The 17839-nt window shown below is 42.9% G+C and overlaps 1 protein-coding gene across 1 annotated transcript in view; it reads left to right on the top strand.

Moving 5' to 3' along the window:
• camk2b1 (calcium/calmodulin-dependent protein kinase (CaM kinase) II beta 1) overlaps positions 1-17839 on the top strand; it is an 89304-nt gene that overhangs the window by 32814 nt on the left and 38651 nt on the right. Inside the window, 6 exon segments of the mRNA XM_070447142.1 lie at positions 498-557; positions 1382-1436; positions 1790-1855; positions 13447-13519; positions 17401-17503; positions 17661-17744. Of these exon segments, the coding sequence (XP_070303243.1) occupies positions 498-557; positions 1382-1436; positions 1790-1855; positions 13447-13519; positions 17401-17503; positions 17661-17744 (441 nt within the window).

Genomic DNA, 17839 nt, shown 5'->3' with positions numbered 1-17839 from the left:
AGACTGGTACCCAGACTAGAGACATTCAATTGACTGGTACCCAGACTAGATACATTCAACCTCCTAGATCAAGATCCCCGTTGCCACAAAAATGTGTGGGGTGCACGTCCGGTAAAACTGTATACCCCGGTATGGTACAGAAACGGTATGACAATTTGAACATCTGTTTACCGACAAACCCTATGTAATTTATGTAACTTTTATGATAATCTCCAACTTGCATTCCATGGCAGTTAGTCAGTCACTAGGCAGTCTACATTTTGTCAACTCCACTCTGTTAGAAATATTTTTAGGTCTGGGTCCCTCCCTAGTCCAAGCAGCCAGTGCCTCTGTACTAAAGAGATGCTGACATACGAGTTGTATCCATTTGTTCTGTTACACTTATGTGCATTTGTGTATTACACCAAAATAAAGTGTAGTCAACGTATATAACTTTACATTGCGTCTGTTACAGTATTCAGGTCTATGTGTGTAAGTGTTTGTTATTTCCTCCTCAGATCACCAGAAGCTAGAGAGAGAGGCCCGTATTTGTCGCCTGCTCAAGCACTCCAACATCGGTGAGTCTTTCTGTAACTAACCAACGCACCAAAGCAATGCCACCTGCCTACAGTATGTTGCAATATGCTGCTTCAATCTGCCATTATCAATCTTCAATATATCTATATCTATCTATATACATACATATATTCTGTACTATAAAGTTTGCTGATTCAATGAATCTATCATCTATAATGAATCTATATGAATCTCTAAGCCGGCACAAAGTTTTGATATCTACGTCTTGTTTGACTATTCCACATTCAGTACCATGGCGACGGAAGGCTCAGGTTCCTGGGTCTGGCCTCGGTGCGTTTTGATTTATCCTTCCGTTGCCATGCATTATTACTGGCCAAGTATGAATAAAAGGCTTTTTAACGTTTCTACGCGTGGCGTGCGTGAGATTGCCTTGAGTTTACATTTTTTGGGGAGTTTTTGCCCCCTAATGCTTTTGCAGTGTTCGCACTACCTGATTGTTCGCACTTCTTCTTGTTGCTTGTTCCAAGTCATTCTTTATCCCCCGTTTTCACAAGAACGTACAGCTCTAGGACAGCTACTTTAGTATCAAAGAATATTCTTTGTTTCATTGAGCCTTATACTGTACACTTTAATCCACATGCCATGATGTGTTTGAAATCAGAAAGCTATTTGGAAAAAGGTTTTACTTGCAATGATCTTGATATGTGGTTGTCTTAGCTATTTTGGTTGACTGCACCGATTGCTGATTGATGCTCTGGATAAGAGTGTCTGCTAAATGACTACATGTGAATGTATACAGATTTCATTTGACCCCTCCATGGCTTAGTTCTCCCTCTCTCTCTTTCTCTCTCTCTCTCTCTTTCAGTTCGTCTTCATGACAGTATATCAGAGGAAGGCTTCCACTATCTCCTGTTTGACTTGTAAGTTCTCTCTCTCTCCTCTCCTTTTTTACAAATGTTTTACCTCTTTACACCTCTGTCATTTGTCTATCCACTCACTAAAATCCCCCTACTCTTTTACACTACTCTCCTCTCTTATACCCTCCCTCCCTCGCTCTCTCCCATGAGATTCCGCCGGTTAAGCGTACTAGTTCTAGTTTCCATGGTAACAGCTGGCACTGGGGATGAGAGGATGAGCGAGAGTAGGGTTGCCGAGGGTAACGGGAGTCCTGGTGTAGCAAGCCGGAGCGAGAGGGGCTTCAGACCTGACTGAGGGGAATGCTGATGAGCTGCTCTCTGATTGGTTAATGAGCTTGTCTCTGATTTGTTGACAGGGTGACTGGAGGGGAGCTGTTCGAGGACATCGTAGCCAGAGAGTACTACAGTGAGGCTGATGCCAGGTAAGACTGGCACACACAGTACGTGTCTCTCTCCCTGTCTCTCTTTCTTTCGTTCTTCTGCTCTCGCTCTCTCTTTTTCTCAGTTTCTCTCTTTTTTTCTCTCTTTCTCTCCCTCTTTCTCTCTCTCTCTCTCTCTCTTTCTCTATCGCTTTCTCACTCATCTCCCTTTCTTGTTCTCCTTTCACTATCCCACTCTCCTTTTGCTTCTTCCATCCTCTTCTGCCTTGTTTCTTGTCCACACCCTGAATCTCAATACACCAGTGTTTCGAAAACCAGAGGCGCAACATCGCGAGACTTCCGGGGCCACTTGCGAAGTAGACTTAGCAGACTAGACCAGGGTTTGGGGTTTGGCAAGTCAATGGGAGAAGTAAAAAATCCGTACACAGTTGTTAATTAGTTGTTAATTTTCTCTCTTTTTTTTTAACAAGTTTTCATTTTCATCAACTTTATATCAAAGGATTGTCTTTGATTTAACGGCTTGCACATGCGCAGTTTGGGGCAACACGACCGTTAGACCCGGTGACGTGTTTCTGCACGAGTTTAGCTAGCTAACGTCGCCAAGACATCGCCTACAAGTGTGATCAGGGATTTGAGAGGCAGTTTTTCTGCCTATCTTCAAACTGTACTATCTTTGTCAGTACTTTGAAGCAGCTTCCTATTCTCAGGTCTGACTTGGTTTGATAAGGTGCAAGAGAAGCACTATTATCAAAGGCTCTGGGAAAGAGAAGTGGAATATCATCGCTGTCAGATATCTAGCTCTTTGAGATAAGCAATAATAAGGGCATCGGACCAAGGGAAGGAAGCCAGTGGAGAGTATTGAGATTGACCCCGCCTGTGTCTCAGTAGCCATACTGTCTAGTCCAGTCAGATATGAGCTATAAGCATGATATGAGCTATAACAGTGAAGTTATACACACCCTGTCCTTCTGCAGCCTCTCTCTGGGCTTCCTGTATCCTCCTCTCTATCTTTTTCTCTCTTTCTCTCTTTATTTCTCCCTCTTTCATTCTCTTTCTCATTCTCTTTCACTTTCTGTCACTCATTTTCTCTCCCCCTACCCACATTCTCTCATTTTCTGTCATCTCTCTTCCTTTCACTGACGCAGTGTGGCCACCTCTACAGCTACCCTATCAGAGCAGTACTGTAGCACACATATACACACACACCACAGGGCAGGGTGGGGCAAGGTCACTGCCTTATCTCTCCAGTGAGTGTATTCAGCCAGTCTTTCACTCCTGATATTTCAACCCACACACAATGGCTGTTTGGAGGAGGCACATCACACACATTGGTTAGTGTGTGAACTGGTAAGGGAGAGTGTGTGTGTGTTTGGACCTGTGTGTGAAAGTTGGGGTGTGTGTGAAACAAAGTATGTGTAAAGACAAGTGTGCATCTGTCTATGCACTGAATGTCAATGTGTGAATATGGAGATGATGAGAGTAGGTGTGTGTGTCAGTCATCCAGGTCAGCCTTGCCCCCTGTTTCCTAGGAGACCAGCGATAACTGGGCCTTTTAATTAGCTGACATAATTAGTCACACACAAAAAAAATGTATAGCTTAAGATTGTAGATATATTTTTTCTGTCATGTACTGGAGTTGCCATGGCAAAACAAAAAAACAGGATATTAATTGTTTTCTGGCATTAGAAACAAGCGAAATGTTTTCGACGTTGTTAGCTCAATGAATATGAATACACCCAAAATCAAATTGAGGCTACTTTCTGTTTTCTGTCCTTCTGAGACAAGAGTGCAATTGTGGCTCAAACTGCTGACCCAGTCACATATATGGGCAGTGTGAAGAGTGTGACTGGGGTTTCTCTGTCCTCCATAGGACCTAGTAAACAGAGAAGTCCATGAGAGAGGGAGAGGGAGTCAAATGGGCACGGAATGTAATCAGAAAATTCCACCTCTACTCACTGATTAAAAAGCACTAAATGTCCCCTTACGGCCTATCTAATAACCACAGACCGTCTCCAATAAACTCACTGAGCTGATCCATAACAGAGCATTATTCCACTCTAGGGAAGTAAAATCTGCGGAGGTACTGTAGGGGGTCTGCAATTTGTTTAGTTTTTTCGGGGGGGGTATTTTTTCGGGGGGGGGTATTTTTTTATGTGAACATTTTTTATTTTACAATCCTCCCTAGCCGCAACAGAATACCATTTGTATGTCACTGCGTCCAGTATGAAGGAAGTTAGAGGTAGTTTCACGAGCAAATGCTAATTAGCAATGACTGGAAGTGTACAGGAACAGTTAGTCTGCTAGCTGTTCCTTGTTCATCCGACTCTGGGGAAGTACATACATGGCTTCATTTCCAAAATCTTGAACTATCCCTTTAATATGGAGGAAATTACAGTCATTGGAGCCAATTACATCGTTTTTCCTGTGTAGAGAATTCTTAAGCCAGCCGCCTAAGTGCTAATTTTCGAGATGGAAAAACAGTTTGTCAACGTAAACCACCAAAACCAGATAGAAAGCATGCAGAAAAGATATTGAACTATATATATATACAGTACCAGTAAAAAGTTTGGACACACCTACTCATTCAAGGGTTTTCTACATTGTAGAATAATAGTGAAGACCTCAAAACTATGAAATAACACGTGACCGACCGGCTCAAATCCGTCTTATGTAGCATAATTTGAAATTGTGTTTTTTTACATTGGATAAAATTAGAGACTCAGAGCTACAAAATGGCATATCATACACTGCATTTGAGGAACAATGGGAAAATAATTATGCTTTGAAAGTTGATAAACTTGTAAACTCACTTTTGAGAAAATGGCCTTTGAATATTTTGGTACTACTACTGGAGAGCCCTTTGTCTACACCCATTCAGCATCGTTCACGTCGTCTTAAGTTTTAGCTCCACCTATCTCTTTAAGGGTAGATCCGAGCGTTATGTACTAACAACAGCAGTCAAGCACCCAAGCTAACTTGCCAACTACTTCCAGACACAAATGAGAGAACAGCTCACGGAACATTACTCTCCCTAGCAGAGCTGGTTAGGCTGTTATGTTATCCAGAGCGTTGGTGACTGCAACTGTGCTGTCAGATTGTCTGTTCGAAAAATTCAGAGCGTTTTGCGCTGAGTGCACACTGGACGCTCTGGCCGATGAGTAGGGTTGATTTGAATGTTCTGACCTCACAACGGCAGTCAAGCACCCAAGATAACTGGCTAACATTGGCTAGCTTGCTAGCTACTTCCAGACACATAATGAGAGAACACCACACTCTGACCATTTTACTCACCCTAGCAGAGCTGGTTAGGCTGTTTTCATGTTATCCAGAGCGTTGGTGACTGTAACTGTGCTGCTGGCAACAATTTAATTCAGATTTTTTGCCGATGTTTACTGACACCGGCATATTCAACGGGTGTTGAGCGTTCATAAATTCATCAGTTATTTTGCGCTCTGGCACACTCAGACCAGAGTGCTCTGAAATTGGAGTAGATGGCCAGACTGAATTTACGAACGCACCCGAAATGGTTACTTGCATAGTGTTGTCTTTTGTTAAGACATGTGGCTAGCTAGCAAGGTAAACAATGAACCATAATCCCTACTCATGACATTACTACCCTGCATGAATCTGCAGGTAGCTAACCAACCAGGTTCAATGTTCGCTAGCTAACATTAGGCTATAGCTAGCCAAACAAATAGATCTGAGATATGAATAATAAGATCATACACGTAATGTTAGCTAGCGAGCCAGCCAGCTAACATTATCTAGCTAGCTTACAGCATACTTTAACGTAAATGAAACCACTTTGTCAATATTAGAAACGTGTAATATCTGAAAATGTAGCTAGCTAGACTATCTTACCCGTCCGTATACATCATTCATGGATGGACGCGTCTCCTGTCGGATGCCATGGTTGCCCTTAGTTTGAAGATGTAATCCAGAGAAAGGGGTTTTCTCCATCTCCTTAGCTATCGTACTCAAATTCCACTGATTTCAAAACTCGGTCCCCCAGAAAGTGGAGAGCAACACTTGCAGTTTTACTACACGATAAAAAATAAAAGCTGCGTTAGACAGTTTTACCTAGACATACTGACCAGCCCAAATAGACAGAAGCATGCTATATGGCAGAAAAATCCAAACTTATCTCTCAGCATTTCCAGCCCACTCATTATCTCAGCCAATCATGGCTTTTTCTGTGGCTAAACCAACTAGGCTCGTAATTTAAAAATGTTATTCGTATTTACAGGTGGTATACAAGTTTGTTATTTAAGGCACATGGAAGTTCACATGTTCAAGAAGGCATTTCTGCCACCAAAAAAAAGTTGACTTTCAAACGGCTCTCCTGTGAAATAGTGACCCGTGATATACGCCTAGTTTCCTGAAACGGGTCACATTATGGAGTCATGTAGTAACCAAAAAAGTGTTAAACAAATCAAAATATATTTCATGTTTGAGATTCTTCAAAGTAGCCACCGTTTGCCTTGATGACAGCTTTGCACACACTTGGCATTCTACAATGTAGAAAATAGTAAAAAATTAAGAAAAACTCTTGAATGAGTAGGTGTGTCCAAACTTTTCACTGGTATTATATATATTTTATTTTTATACCATCTTTGAGAATCAATAATCAAATAAAAGCTAGACCGTCAGGGAGAATCTGCTTTACAACAGCAACATGTTCTTTACGCTGCCAAGATACCTTTCTAGCTAATAGACCAAGTTAGAGTTTACACTTCCTCTTCACATGAATTGGGAGGTCAAAATAATGACTGGCAACCAGTTACTTCTACTTGCCAGTATCATTCACCTGATGATGATCAGACAAAACGTGATTTCTTTTTGGGGGCGGGGTCGCTAACATGATGGGGGTTCCTGGGTCGCCTGTTTGTTCCTGTGCAAGAACATTTTGAAATCCCCTGGTATAAACTACTTTATAAACTGTGTGGTTCGAGCCCTCAATGTTGATTTGGCTGATAGCCATGGTATATCAGACCGTATACCACGGGTATAACAAAACATTTATTTTTACTGCTCTAATTACATTGGTAACCAGTTTATCATAGCAATAAGGCACATTGGGGGTTTGTGATATATGGCCAATATACCACGGCTAAGGGCTGTATCCAGGCAATCCACGTTGCGTCATGCCTAAGAACAGCCCTTAGCCGTGGTATATTGGTACAGATAACTCCAACTTAAGTACTTAAGTGCTTGCCATGTCCACGTATGCGATCTGTTGGCGTGTGTGTGTGTGTGTGGGTGTGTGTGTGGTGTGTGTTGTGTTGTGTGTGTGTTGTGGGTGTGTGGTGTGTGTGTGTGTCCTCCCACTCAGTATCCATCCTGCAGGCTGTCTTCCTGTTCTGCTATTAGTCACTTATATCCTGCACATTTAACTCCTTCACCACACACACACACACACACACACACACACACACACACACACACACACACACACACACACACACACAAGTGGTAAGGCACATTAACCCCTTCACTGCGCAATTTTTTACATCCACTTGTTGGTTGAAATAACAGTTACACATCAATCCACTGCTCTCCTCTATCTCTCTCTTTCTCATTTTCTGTTCTCTGCCTTGTTCACTTTCTCATGTCAGTCTCTTACTCTCCCTATCTCTCCCTCCTCTCTTGCCCTCTATCATCTCTTATTCCCTATTTTCTCTTTCTCTATGTTGTGAGCACATCTGGCTGTGCTGTTGTTGGTAGTCTTGTGTCTCATCATGTTGAAAACGGTTTTGTCTCCTCACCCCTCACTGCATTCATCGACTTCATCTCCTCCTCCCATCTCTCTCCATCTCCCCTCTCCTCTTCCTATGTCTCTCTCCATCTCCACCTCCCCTCCCTACTCTTCCTCTACCCTTCTGGCTCCAACATATCTGCCATCTCTCCTACTCCATTTCTCTGTTCTATCCATCAAATGTGCATTCTTTTTTCACTCTTTAATATTCCGTCCATACTGTTCAATATTCCGTCCTCACTGTTTTTCTTGCTTTTCAAAACCATGTTCACCCGCCAATATTTTTCACCTGTCCACATTTCTCCTCCACCCTCCCATCCTCTCTTCTTCCACCTTGCCTCCCTCCATCTCTCCCTCTCCTCCATCTCTCCCTCCCCTCCTCTCTGTTTTGTCTTCACAGTCACTGTATCACTCAGATTCTAGACAGTGTTCATCACATTCACCAACATGACATAGTGCACAGGGACCTGAAGGTCAGTATGTGTAGAGACCAGCTGCACTCCTCTTCCTCCCCCCGTCCTCTGCCCGACATCTCCACCCCATGCACCTCTGCCTGCACCCTCGCCTCCTCCGTCTCAGTCTCCCTGTCTGTTTGTGTGTTTTTCTGCCAGTCGTTCAGTCTGTCTGTTGCTCTGTTGCGTCTCGATGTGCTTGTTTATTTTAGTCTAAGGTTCCCGCATTAGCCTTTCTATGTTGCTCTTGTTGCACTGACTGTCTGATTTCCCCCTCCGTCCTCCGTCCTCCTCCCGAAACCTTTGACCCCTCATCCCTCGCCCCCCTCCAACCCCCTCAACCCGGGACCCCCACCAGTGCACTTGCCCAGCTTCTCAGGCTTCAGCGACCGTTTCTCACTCCCGAGGATGCATCCCAAACCGCACCGCCTGAAAAACAGCCACCTTTTATGGTGACAATAATGCTTTTATTTGCTGTATACTTTGGAAGTATTGGAATTAGGCCGAGACGGTATCTCAATAGCAATGGCGAACTTGATCAAATGTCTTGTTGGCAGAATGTTTTCTTTTGCAGTGACATTTTGTTGTATTAGAAAGTTTCCGAAAGACAAAAAAAATCTATTGCAAATTATTGTGGACCTGTAAACAGATTGTTTGATTTCTATAATGTTTTGTGTTTACTTTTAACCTAACCTAAATATGCTGCACTGCCCGGGAAATCGGAAACATTGTCTACTCTTTTACTACAGTAGTCTACACACTTCAATGCAAATTATCAACTGTCTGTTCACCTGTTAAATTCTACTGTGTTATAAACTGTGCTCCCTTTCTTATACATGGAGCATTAACTTGAAATTATTATAGCTTATCAATAGGCCCAATTAAATGACAGATGCGCATGGAAATCTGTTGTAATAAGTTATTCTGCAATGGTTATGATATATGTATTATGTTTACAAATGAAACATTGTCTACTCGAGAAATTTGACGTTGCAATATTCAGAGAGAGCCTACAAACGTTAATGGAAAAGGTTCTACTGTTAAACTGCGCTTCGGGATCGGATCGCATAGAGCAAAATACTTGAAATAGCTCATCTATTTACTTCTGTGAAGTGGGTCCAATTAAATGAGAAAGGGGACGAATGGAAACCTAACTTGTTGTAGGTCTGGTAGGCTATTTCACAAGTATGAAACCATATCACAGTCAGAAAAGGTGAGGAATTTATTCCATGATCATGGAAATGAAATAAATAATAGGAAATAGATGACTATTTAGAATTATTTTCCAATGCAAAGATAAAATAAATAGATTTTTATTTTTCTCACTAATGGCAAATGATTACATCTTATTATATTTAGCTATCATTTTTTTTGTATGAATAAGAGTGTCAACATATATTTCCCGTTTGCACAAGGCTACTTCTAGGCTACTTTTGCCTTCTTGCAATGCAATATTTCAACTAGTAGAAACTGTGCGTACGCATGGTCTGAAGTTTGCGGGAGGATAAGCACATTCTCACGTCAAGTTCAGTTTTTATAAATGCCAACTTTTGCATGAAAACTGGCACACGCATGTTTTGGCACATATTTTGTGCATATGCAGCATTTATAAATGAGGCCCCAGGTCTCTAAACCCTTCCCTTGTTCACTCTGATCTTCCTCGATTCCTCTTCTCTTCCCCTACTCCTCTCTTCTGCCCCTCCTCCTCCCCCTCCCCTCATCCCCCCCTACGTTAAGTCGTTGTTTTTGTCCATCGAACCCCTTTTTTGAATCGCAGGGACGAGAGATCTTTTTCACTTTAGTTTGACAAGGCTAACACAGGGTTACAGATGATAAAAAATTATTTCACATAAAAAAAAGTGGTGTGTGATCGAAACAATATTTTATTTATTTTTTATTTAACCTTTATTTAACTAGGCAAGTCAGTTAAGAACAAATTCTTATTTACAATGACGGCCTACCAAAAGGCAAAAGGTCTCCTGCGGGGACGGGGACTGGATAAAAAATAAAAATATATAAATATAGGCTCAAAACACACATCACGACAAGAGAGACAACACAGCACACATAAAGATAGACCTAAGACAACAACATAGCAAGGCAGCAACACACGACAACACAGCATGGTAGAAACACAACATGACAACAACATGTAGCAACACAACATGGTAACAGCACAAAACATGGTACAAACATTATTGGGCACACACAACAGCACAAAGGGCAGGAAGGTAGAGACAACAATACATCACGCAAAGCAGCCACAACTGTCAGTAAGAGTGTCCATGATTGAGTCTTTGAATGAAGAGATTGAGATTAAAAGCTGGTCCGTTTGAGTGTTTGTTGCAGCCTCGTCCAGTCGCTAGCTGCAGCGAACTGAAAGACAGACAGCAAGGGATGTGTTGCTTGGGGACTTTAACAGAATGTGACTGCAGAACGGGTGTGTATGTGGAGGATGTTTATTTACTGTACTCATATTTATATACGTACTCCACAGTGTCAATATAACGTCAAATATATTGTCTTGGAGTGAGACAGAGATGTCATACGTGAAGTCAGAAGTTTAACATCCTCTTAGCCATACATTTAACTCAGTGTTCAACAATTCCCTGACATTTAATCCAGTGAATCCCTGTCTTAGGTATTAGGATCGCCACCTTTATTTAAGAATGTGAAATTGTCAGAATAAATAGTAGAGAGAATGATTTATTTTCAGCTTTATTTCTTCATCACATTCCAGTGGGTCCAGAAGTTTACATACACTCAATAGTATTTGTAGCATTGTCTTTAAATTGGGTTTAATTGTCAAATGTTTCGGGTAGCCTTCCACAAGCTTCCCACAATAAGTTGGGTGGTTTTTGGCCCATTCCTCCTGACAGAGTCTGGTGTAACTGAGTCAGGTTGTAGCGCTCCTTGCTCGCACCAACTTTTTCAGTTTGCCCACAAATGTTCTATAGGATTGAGGTAGGGCTTTGTGATGGCCACTCCAATACCTTGACTTTGTTGTCCTTAAGCCATCTTGCCACAACTTTGAGAGATGCTTGGGGTCATGTCCATTTGGAAAACCCATTTGCGACCAAGCTTTAACTTCCTGACTGGTGTCTTGAGATGTTGCTTCAATCTATCCACATCATTTTCCCTCCCTCATGATGCCATCTATTTTGTGAAGTGCACCAGTCCCTCCTGCACGAAGCACCCCAACATGATGCTGCCACCTCCGTGCTTCCACGGTGGGATGGTGTTCTTTGGCTGCAAGCCTCCCCTTTTCCCTCCAACATAACGTGGCTCATTCTTTGGCCAAACTGTTCTAATTTTGTTTCATCAGACTCAGAGGACATTTCTCCAAAAGTACGATCTTTGTCCCCATGTGCAGTTACAAACCGTAGTCTGGCTTTTTTATGGCGGTTTTGGAGCAGTGGCTTCTTCTTTGCTGACGGCGCCTTCAGGTTATGATCGATAGGACTCGTTTACTGTGGATATAGATAATTTTGTACCTGTTTCCTCCCAGCATCTTCACAAGTCCTTTGCTGTTGTTCTGGATTGATTGCACGTGTAGAGCGGCTGCGTGTCCATGGTGTTTATACTTGCGTAGTATTGGTTCTGTACAGATGACGTGTACTTCAGACATTGTGTAAATGTCCCAGGATGAACCAGACTTGTGGGTCATACAATTTTTTTCTGGTCTTGGCTGATTTATTTAGATGTCCATATGTCAAGCAAAGAGGCACTGAGTTTGAAGGTAGGCCTTGAAATGCATCCACAGGTACACCTCCAATTGACTCAAATTATGTCAATTAGCCTATCAGAAGCTTTTAAAGCCATGACATCATTTTCTGGAATTTTCCAAGCTGTTTAAAGGCACAGTCAACTTAGTGTGTGTAAACTTCTGACCCACTGGAATTGTGATACAGTGAAATAATCTGTCTGTAAACAATTGTTGGAAAAATTACTTGTGTCATGCACAAAGTAGATGTCCTAACCGACTTGCCAAAACTATAGTTTGTTAACAAGAAATTTGTGGAGCGGTTGAAAAACAAGTTTTAATTACTCCAACCTAAGTGTATGGTAACTTCCGACTTCAACTGTAGGTAGAGATCTTTGTCTATGTGCATAGACACACACACACCCCTCCCCCCTACACTTGCATTAACATCTGCTAGACACGTGTATGTGACCAAATAAAATTAGATTTGACACACACACTGTGCTGCCTGCGGATGTGACCTGGCTAGTATTTATTCATTTGGTGAAGACTAGGGATCGTAATATATAGCCCTGAACTTTACTGCCAGGCCGGTCCAAGCCGGAGTCAATCAGCTAGCTAGCTCACACCAAGACACTCCCATAATATCCTCTCTCTCCTTCCCTCTCTCTCTTTCTCAAACTCAATTTCTCCCTTGTTTAAGCTCTAATATTCCTCTCTCTTTTTGCTCTCTTCTTCTCCTCTTCTTTCTTTCTCTCTCCTCTCTCTCTCTCACTTGGTGTCATTATATCTCATAGACAGTATATGATTTCTTAACTGCATACTGAGAAGTCAATATTCTATGTACTGTATATTTTAGACACAAATAATGATTTACTGCAGTCTATTTCAACACACATCTTCTGCAGATGTCACTGCTAGATAAGTATATTGCATCAATAGATTGAAATAACTACACACTGCAGATCGTTTAACTTAGAGTTTGCTCTTAGAATTAAGTAGTTTTTACTTTTATTTGGCATTTTGCTTGACAGACAAAGAACCTAACCAAACACTGAACCTTTTTTACCCTCCCTGTCCCCCCAAAAACACATGCGTACGCACATGTACATGTACATGCACGCACGCACACACACACACACTCCTGCATCTCAACACACTCCCTCTCTCTCACACAGCCCCTCCAACCCAACACGTGTGTGCATGCAGCAGCACACCTCCCTGTGTTGGATCATGATAATATAAATGCTACCTATCTATGCACACATGTACCTGGCCTCCTACCATATATCTGTCTCCTTCCCACACAGATACATGTTCATTAATTCTCATACCTTTTCATAAAATCATCATACATTTGATGTTGACTTCTCCTTTTCACTTGAAAGTTGACCATTGATCTTTAATTAATTGGATGGGTGAAGACCAGTTATATGGTGGGAACTCCAATCCACAAGGCACCACCATATTGCTCACATCTATACAATTATTTTAGATTATTGGTCACCTAATTGGTAGCTAATCTTTTAGATAATTGGTCGCTCTTATTGCCAAACCATTGGGCGATTAACTTGGCCATGGGTTGGATGAGGCCGCAAGAAGGTGTGTCTGTGTGATAGAAGTCGTCCCCCCCCCCCCCCCCCCCCCCCAATCCCCTGGTCTTTGCACGGGAATGTAGCAATGCTCTTCAGACTAACATGCGCCCCCTGGTGTTTGCATGCAGTCATTGCATCCAGCAGATCCTGGAGGCGGTGCTACACTGCCATCAAATGGGCGTGGTGCACCGAGACCTGAAGGTGAGTGACAGGTATCACCTTACTGTCTGTATGTTGTCTCCTGTGTGTGTCCAATGTGTATGTGTGCGTGTGGGTAACTGTTGCCCCTTCAGCGTGTGTCCAGTGTGTGTATAGGTGTGTCTATCCTCTATTTGTGTGTTGGTGTAAGTGACATTTTCCAGCATCACTGTTTGGATTGTAGCTTTAGATAAGGATTTTGTCTCTTCTGTTATGCTGTAGCTTGTCAGGCCTACCCATTAGTTTGCATATTAAAAAGCAATCAAAAGCAGTCAGGTCAGATTCTCCACCTACTTTAGCACCGTCTCTCTCTGCACCATGTGTTCTGTGACCTTTGGCCTATCTGGTTGTGTCATGCCAAATGCTGCTCCCCTATCTCTCTCCTGTTGTTGAAACAGCAGCTTTAACCCTTGCCAAATGCAGACCCTCTCTTTCCTGTCCTCTTGTTGAAACAGCACCTCTCCTAGTCTGTGGAGAATGCCAATATGCGTGCTTGTTACGCTAGCTGACTGATGGCTCTGCTATGCTTTGCTAAACTATGCTATGCTGTGCTGTACTATGCCAGCACTCTCTTGGAACAGGGTTTGTTTCTCCTACTCTTCAGCCTAGGCTGCTGTATTAAAATGAGCCCCATGTTATTCTGTTTCCCAATAGCCTACGGATTTCTAAATGGCAATCGCTTTGTCCAATTTATTTGTCTCTATGGTGCTTCCAATGGAGTTGTATAGCTTCCAGTGAGACTGTATTTATAGATGAAACTACTGCAACAGAAGCAGTTGCCGTTTACTGAGTCTACTGTGATTGGCTTGCGGTCAGGGCAGTCCTTTCCTGTTCTGTCCTGTCCTGTGTGTCTGTGTGTATGCTTGGGGGTCTGTGAGCAAGCTTGTGTGTTATTATAACTATTATTATATTATTATTATTATTATTAAAGCTATACCTTGTTTTGCATGATGCTAGTCTGCCGCTGTAGTCTATGGGCAATTCCACAGTAACGGAGTGATGCTGAGACTCAGATTTTTCACTTAAAAATGTATTTGAAATAAAAGCCAATAATTGCAAAGTTAAATAAACCATAGAACTCTTTGCACAAGGACTACTTTGAACAATTTCCGCCATATTTTATTTTATTTTACAAAAACACATTTACTTGAACAGTGCAGATGGTGTCAGAATTACGGCACAAACAGAAACACAATTCTGTTACCAAACTTTGCATCTGCACTGTTCAAGGAAAAACATTTTTGTCAAATGTTTAATGGAAATTGTTAAAGAGCAACTATCCTTAAAAAACAACTTCTCATTTAGAAAACAGCCTATGTGGCGTCGATATGAGTCATAAACATTTATTCTACTCTCAATATTGACTACAAAGTGTAGATAGGATCATTTTGGTCATAAAAGTTGAGTTTTGTGAGACTTGTGGATGCGACTGCATCCCAATGTAAATTCATGTTGGATTCCATGGAATTGCCCTTTATGCTACTGCCAGTGGCCCCCAGGCCCCCGGGCTGTGGCAGCATTCCTCTTGAAGTAGTGTTGTGTTTATCAGAACTGTTGTGGCTATTTCTTTATTTAGCGGCCACACCTATCAGGTTACAGTCCGCAGTACTGGGGCGGTTCACCCAGTAGGTCATAGTGTGATATGACTGAGGACAACCTCTGAGAGTATCTGAGTGGCGAGAAGAACACTCCCGTCTTGGAAGCGCGAATCAGCAAATAACAAATCAAGTTGGGACCACCAAACAGTTATGAATAATTGATTAGTGTGAAAAGTAAAGCATGACTACAAAGAAGGCACACTGTTCTGTTGATATGTTTCTTCTAAAGTACCAAAACAGAGAAATTAGGCTAAATTACTTACTTAATTAATTAATTAATTACTCTGGTTTCACAATTGGAGTGCCATTTCAATGGAGGCCTGTCTGCCTGTCTGTCTGTCTGGCTGCATCTCGTCTCTCTCTCCTCTCCTCCACTCCCTCAGAAGGAATCTGAGCAGATAGAGCCATGTCTGGAATGTTGCAACAGCTCCCACTCTGCTCCTGCGAAAGGAAAGATGGAGAAAGAGAGAAGGAGAAAGAGAAAGAGAGAGAGAGCTGGGAATCGTTCCATCCCAGACACCCACACACAGGCCCTCACTGCTCTCCAGCGCAGCAATCTCTCACACTCGCATTCCCTCACCTAACCCACTTTATTGTGTGTGTGGAGGGAAGGAGGGAGGGCGGGAAGGACCTAGATTTGTGTGTTGCTGCAGAGGGCTGCTATTATGCGATGTGCAGAGAAAGATGTTTGTCTGTCTCTGTGTCTGTCTGTCTGCGCGTGGTGAATTTCTGTGTGTTTGTGCGCGTGGCCTGGACATTGTGTGTTTGGATATTGAAATCTATTTATTGGAAGCTTGCAGTTAATCTAAATTCCACCCACAATCATAGCAGGGATTATCCTAGTGCTTGCAGTGTTGGCAAGTTTTAATTTTCTCCATACAAATGAGTAAACCCTGAATCATATGATGTGGCTGAGGGGGAGATGATACCAAGTAAGGTAACCGCCTCAGGATTACAGTTCCTCTCTCGTTCGTTCTCCCTTGCTCTCACTCTCTTTCTCTCTCTTCCTCTCCTTCGCTCTCTCTTTTGCTGTTTCTCTCTATCTCTCCCTTCACTCACTCACTCTCTTTCTCTTTCCCTGTCTCTCTTTCACTCTCTTTTTCACTCTTCCTCCTTCTCTCTCTCTTTCTCCTCTGCTTCCGAGCAGCGCAGAGCCCAGGTTTTGTTGTTATTGCCTCATTTGGGGTGGCGGGTAGCCTAGTGGTTAGAGCGTTGGACTAGTAACCGAAAGGTTGCAAGTTTGGATCCCCAAGCTGACAAGGTAAAAATCTGTCGTTCTACCCCTGAACAAGGCAGTTAACCCACTGTTCCCCGATAGGCCGTCATTGAAAATAAGAAGTTGTTCTTCACTGACTTGCCTAGTTAAATAAAGGTAAAAAATAAAATGCACAGTCAGTATTATTACGGCTCCAAACAAGTTAGGAAGAGAGGTAGAGAGAGGAGGGATGCGGGAAAAGAGGAGGGGAGGGGAGGGGAGGGGGTAATAATGAGACATAAAGAGGAAGACAGGCTGCAATGACATAAGCTACTGCAATGCAGGGTCAGCAGTGACACTGTTAAACACAGTGTTTATACCTCACACACTCTCTACAGGCGTGTGTTTGCGAGGGAAGTAACAGAGAATGTGTGTCCGAGCTAGATAGTACCTCACTCTCTATCATACAAACTATCTAGGTGAAGTAAATATGCCAGAAGTCATCCTTTATACCTATCCAGTCCCTTCAGATCTGCAAACATCCGAGCAATGGGAACTAAGGCAAGGGAATAGGGTGACACATTTCTATTATGTAGAGTGATGTTAGGCTACAATAGGTCTACAGCACCGTAGCCTTGCAGAGAGAGAGAGAGAGAGAGAGAGAGAGAGAGAGAGAGAGAGGGAGAGAGAGAGAGAGAGAAGGGGCCAGTGGGGATAGCAGCCCTTTATTAGAGTCCCCCTCTGACAGAGAGTAATGAGGCTGCTCTATCTGGGACAGAGAGAGAGAGAGAGAGGAGAGAGGAGAGGGGGGGGCACCACCAGCTCCCCACACCACAGCCCAAACCAATATACCCTAAACCACAGCAAACTATAGGTGTTCCGGTGTGTGTGTTTTCATGTGGTACATCTATGTGTTTTTTCTGTTACTGTTTGTGTATGTGTGTAAATAAACTGGGTGGCCATCCACTGTTACAAACACCACAAGAGTGTTTGGATGTCTGTCTGTCTTCCGTCTCTCCCCCTCCTCCTTTCTCTTATAGTTCAAAGCAGGAGTAACCTTAGCGCCCCTCTCCTCCCCCTCCTCCCCCTAGCCAGAGAACCTGCTCCTGGCCAGCAAATGCAAGAATGCTGCCGTCAAGCTGGCTGACTTTGGCCTGGCCATCGAGGTACAGGGGGATCAGCAAGCCTGGTTTGGTACGTTCTGACCCTAGATCTGTGGTTCTACACCAACATGTTTCCAACCTTTATTCATCCCACTAGGGGTGACGGTGCTAAGCTTGGATTGAGGAGTTGTTTGTATTTGTGTGTTTGTGTGTGTGTGCGTGCGTGTGTGTGTATTGTCGTGCTGCAGGATTTGCTGGCACACCGGGATACCTGTCCCCTGAGGTTCTGAGAAAGGAGGCATATGGCAAACCTGTGGACATCTGGGCCTGCGGTGAGCATCTCACACATTTACACACACGCACACACACTCTTTTGGGCACACAGAAACATGCACACACAGAAATTATACACACATGTATACCTTCA

This window comes from Salvelinus sp. IW2-2015, linkage group LG15, assembly GCF_002910315.2.
Source record: "Salvelinus sp. IW2-2015 linkage group LG15, ASM291031v2, whole genome shotgun sequence".
Taxonomy (NCBI): Eukaryota; Metazoa; Chordata; class Actinopteri; order Salmoniformes; family Salmonidae; genus Salvelinus; species Salvelinus sp. IW2-2015.
This window is presented reverse-complemented; position numbering and strand designations above follow the sequence as displayed.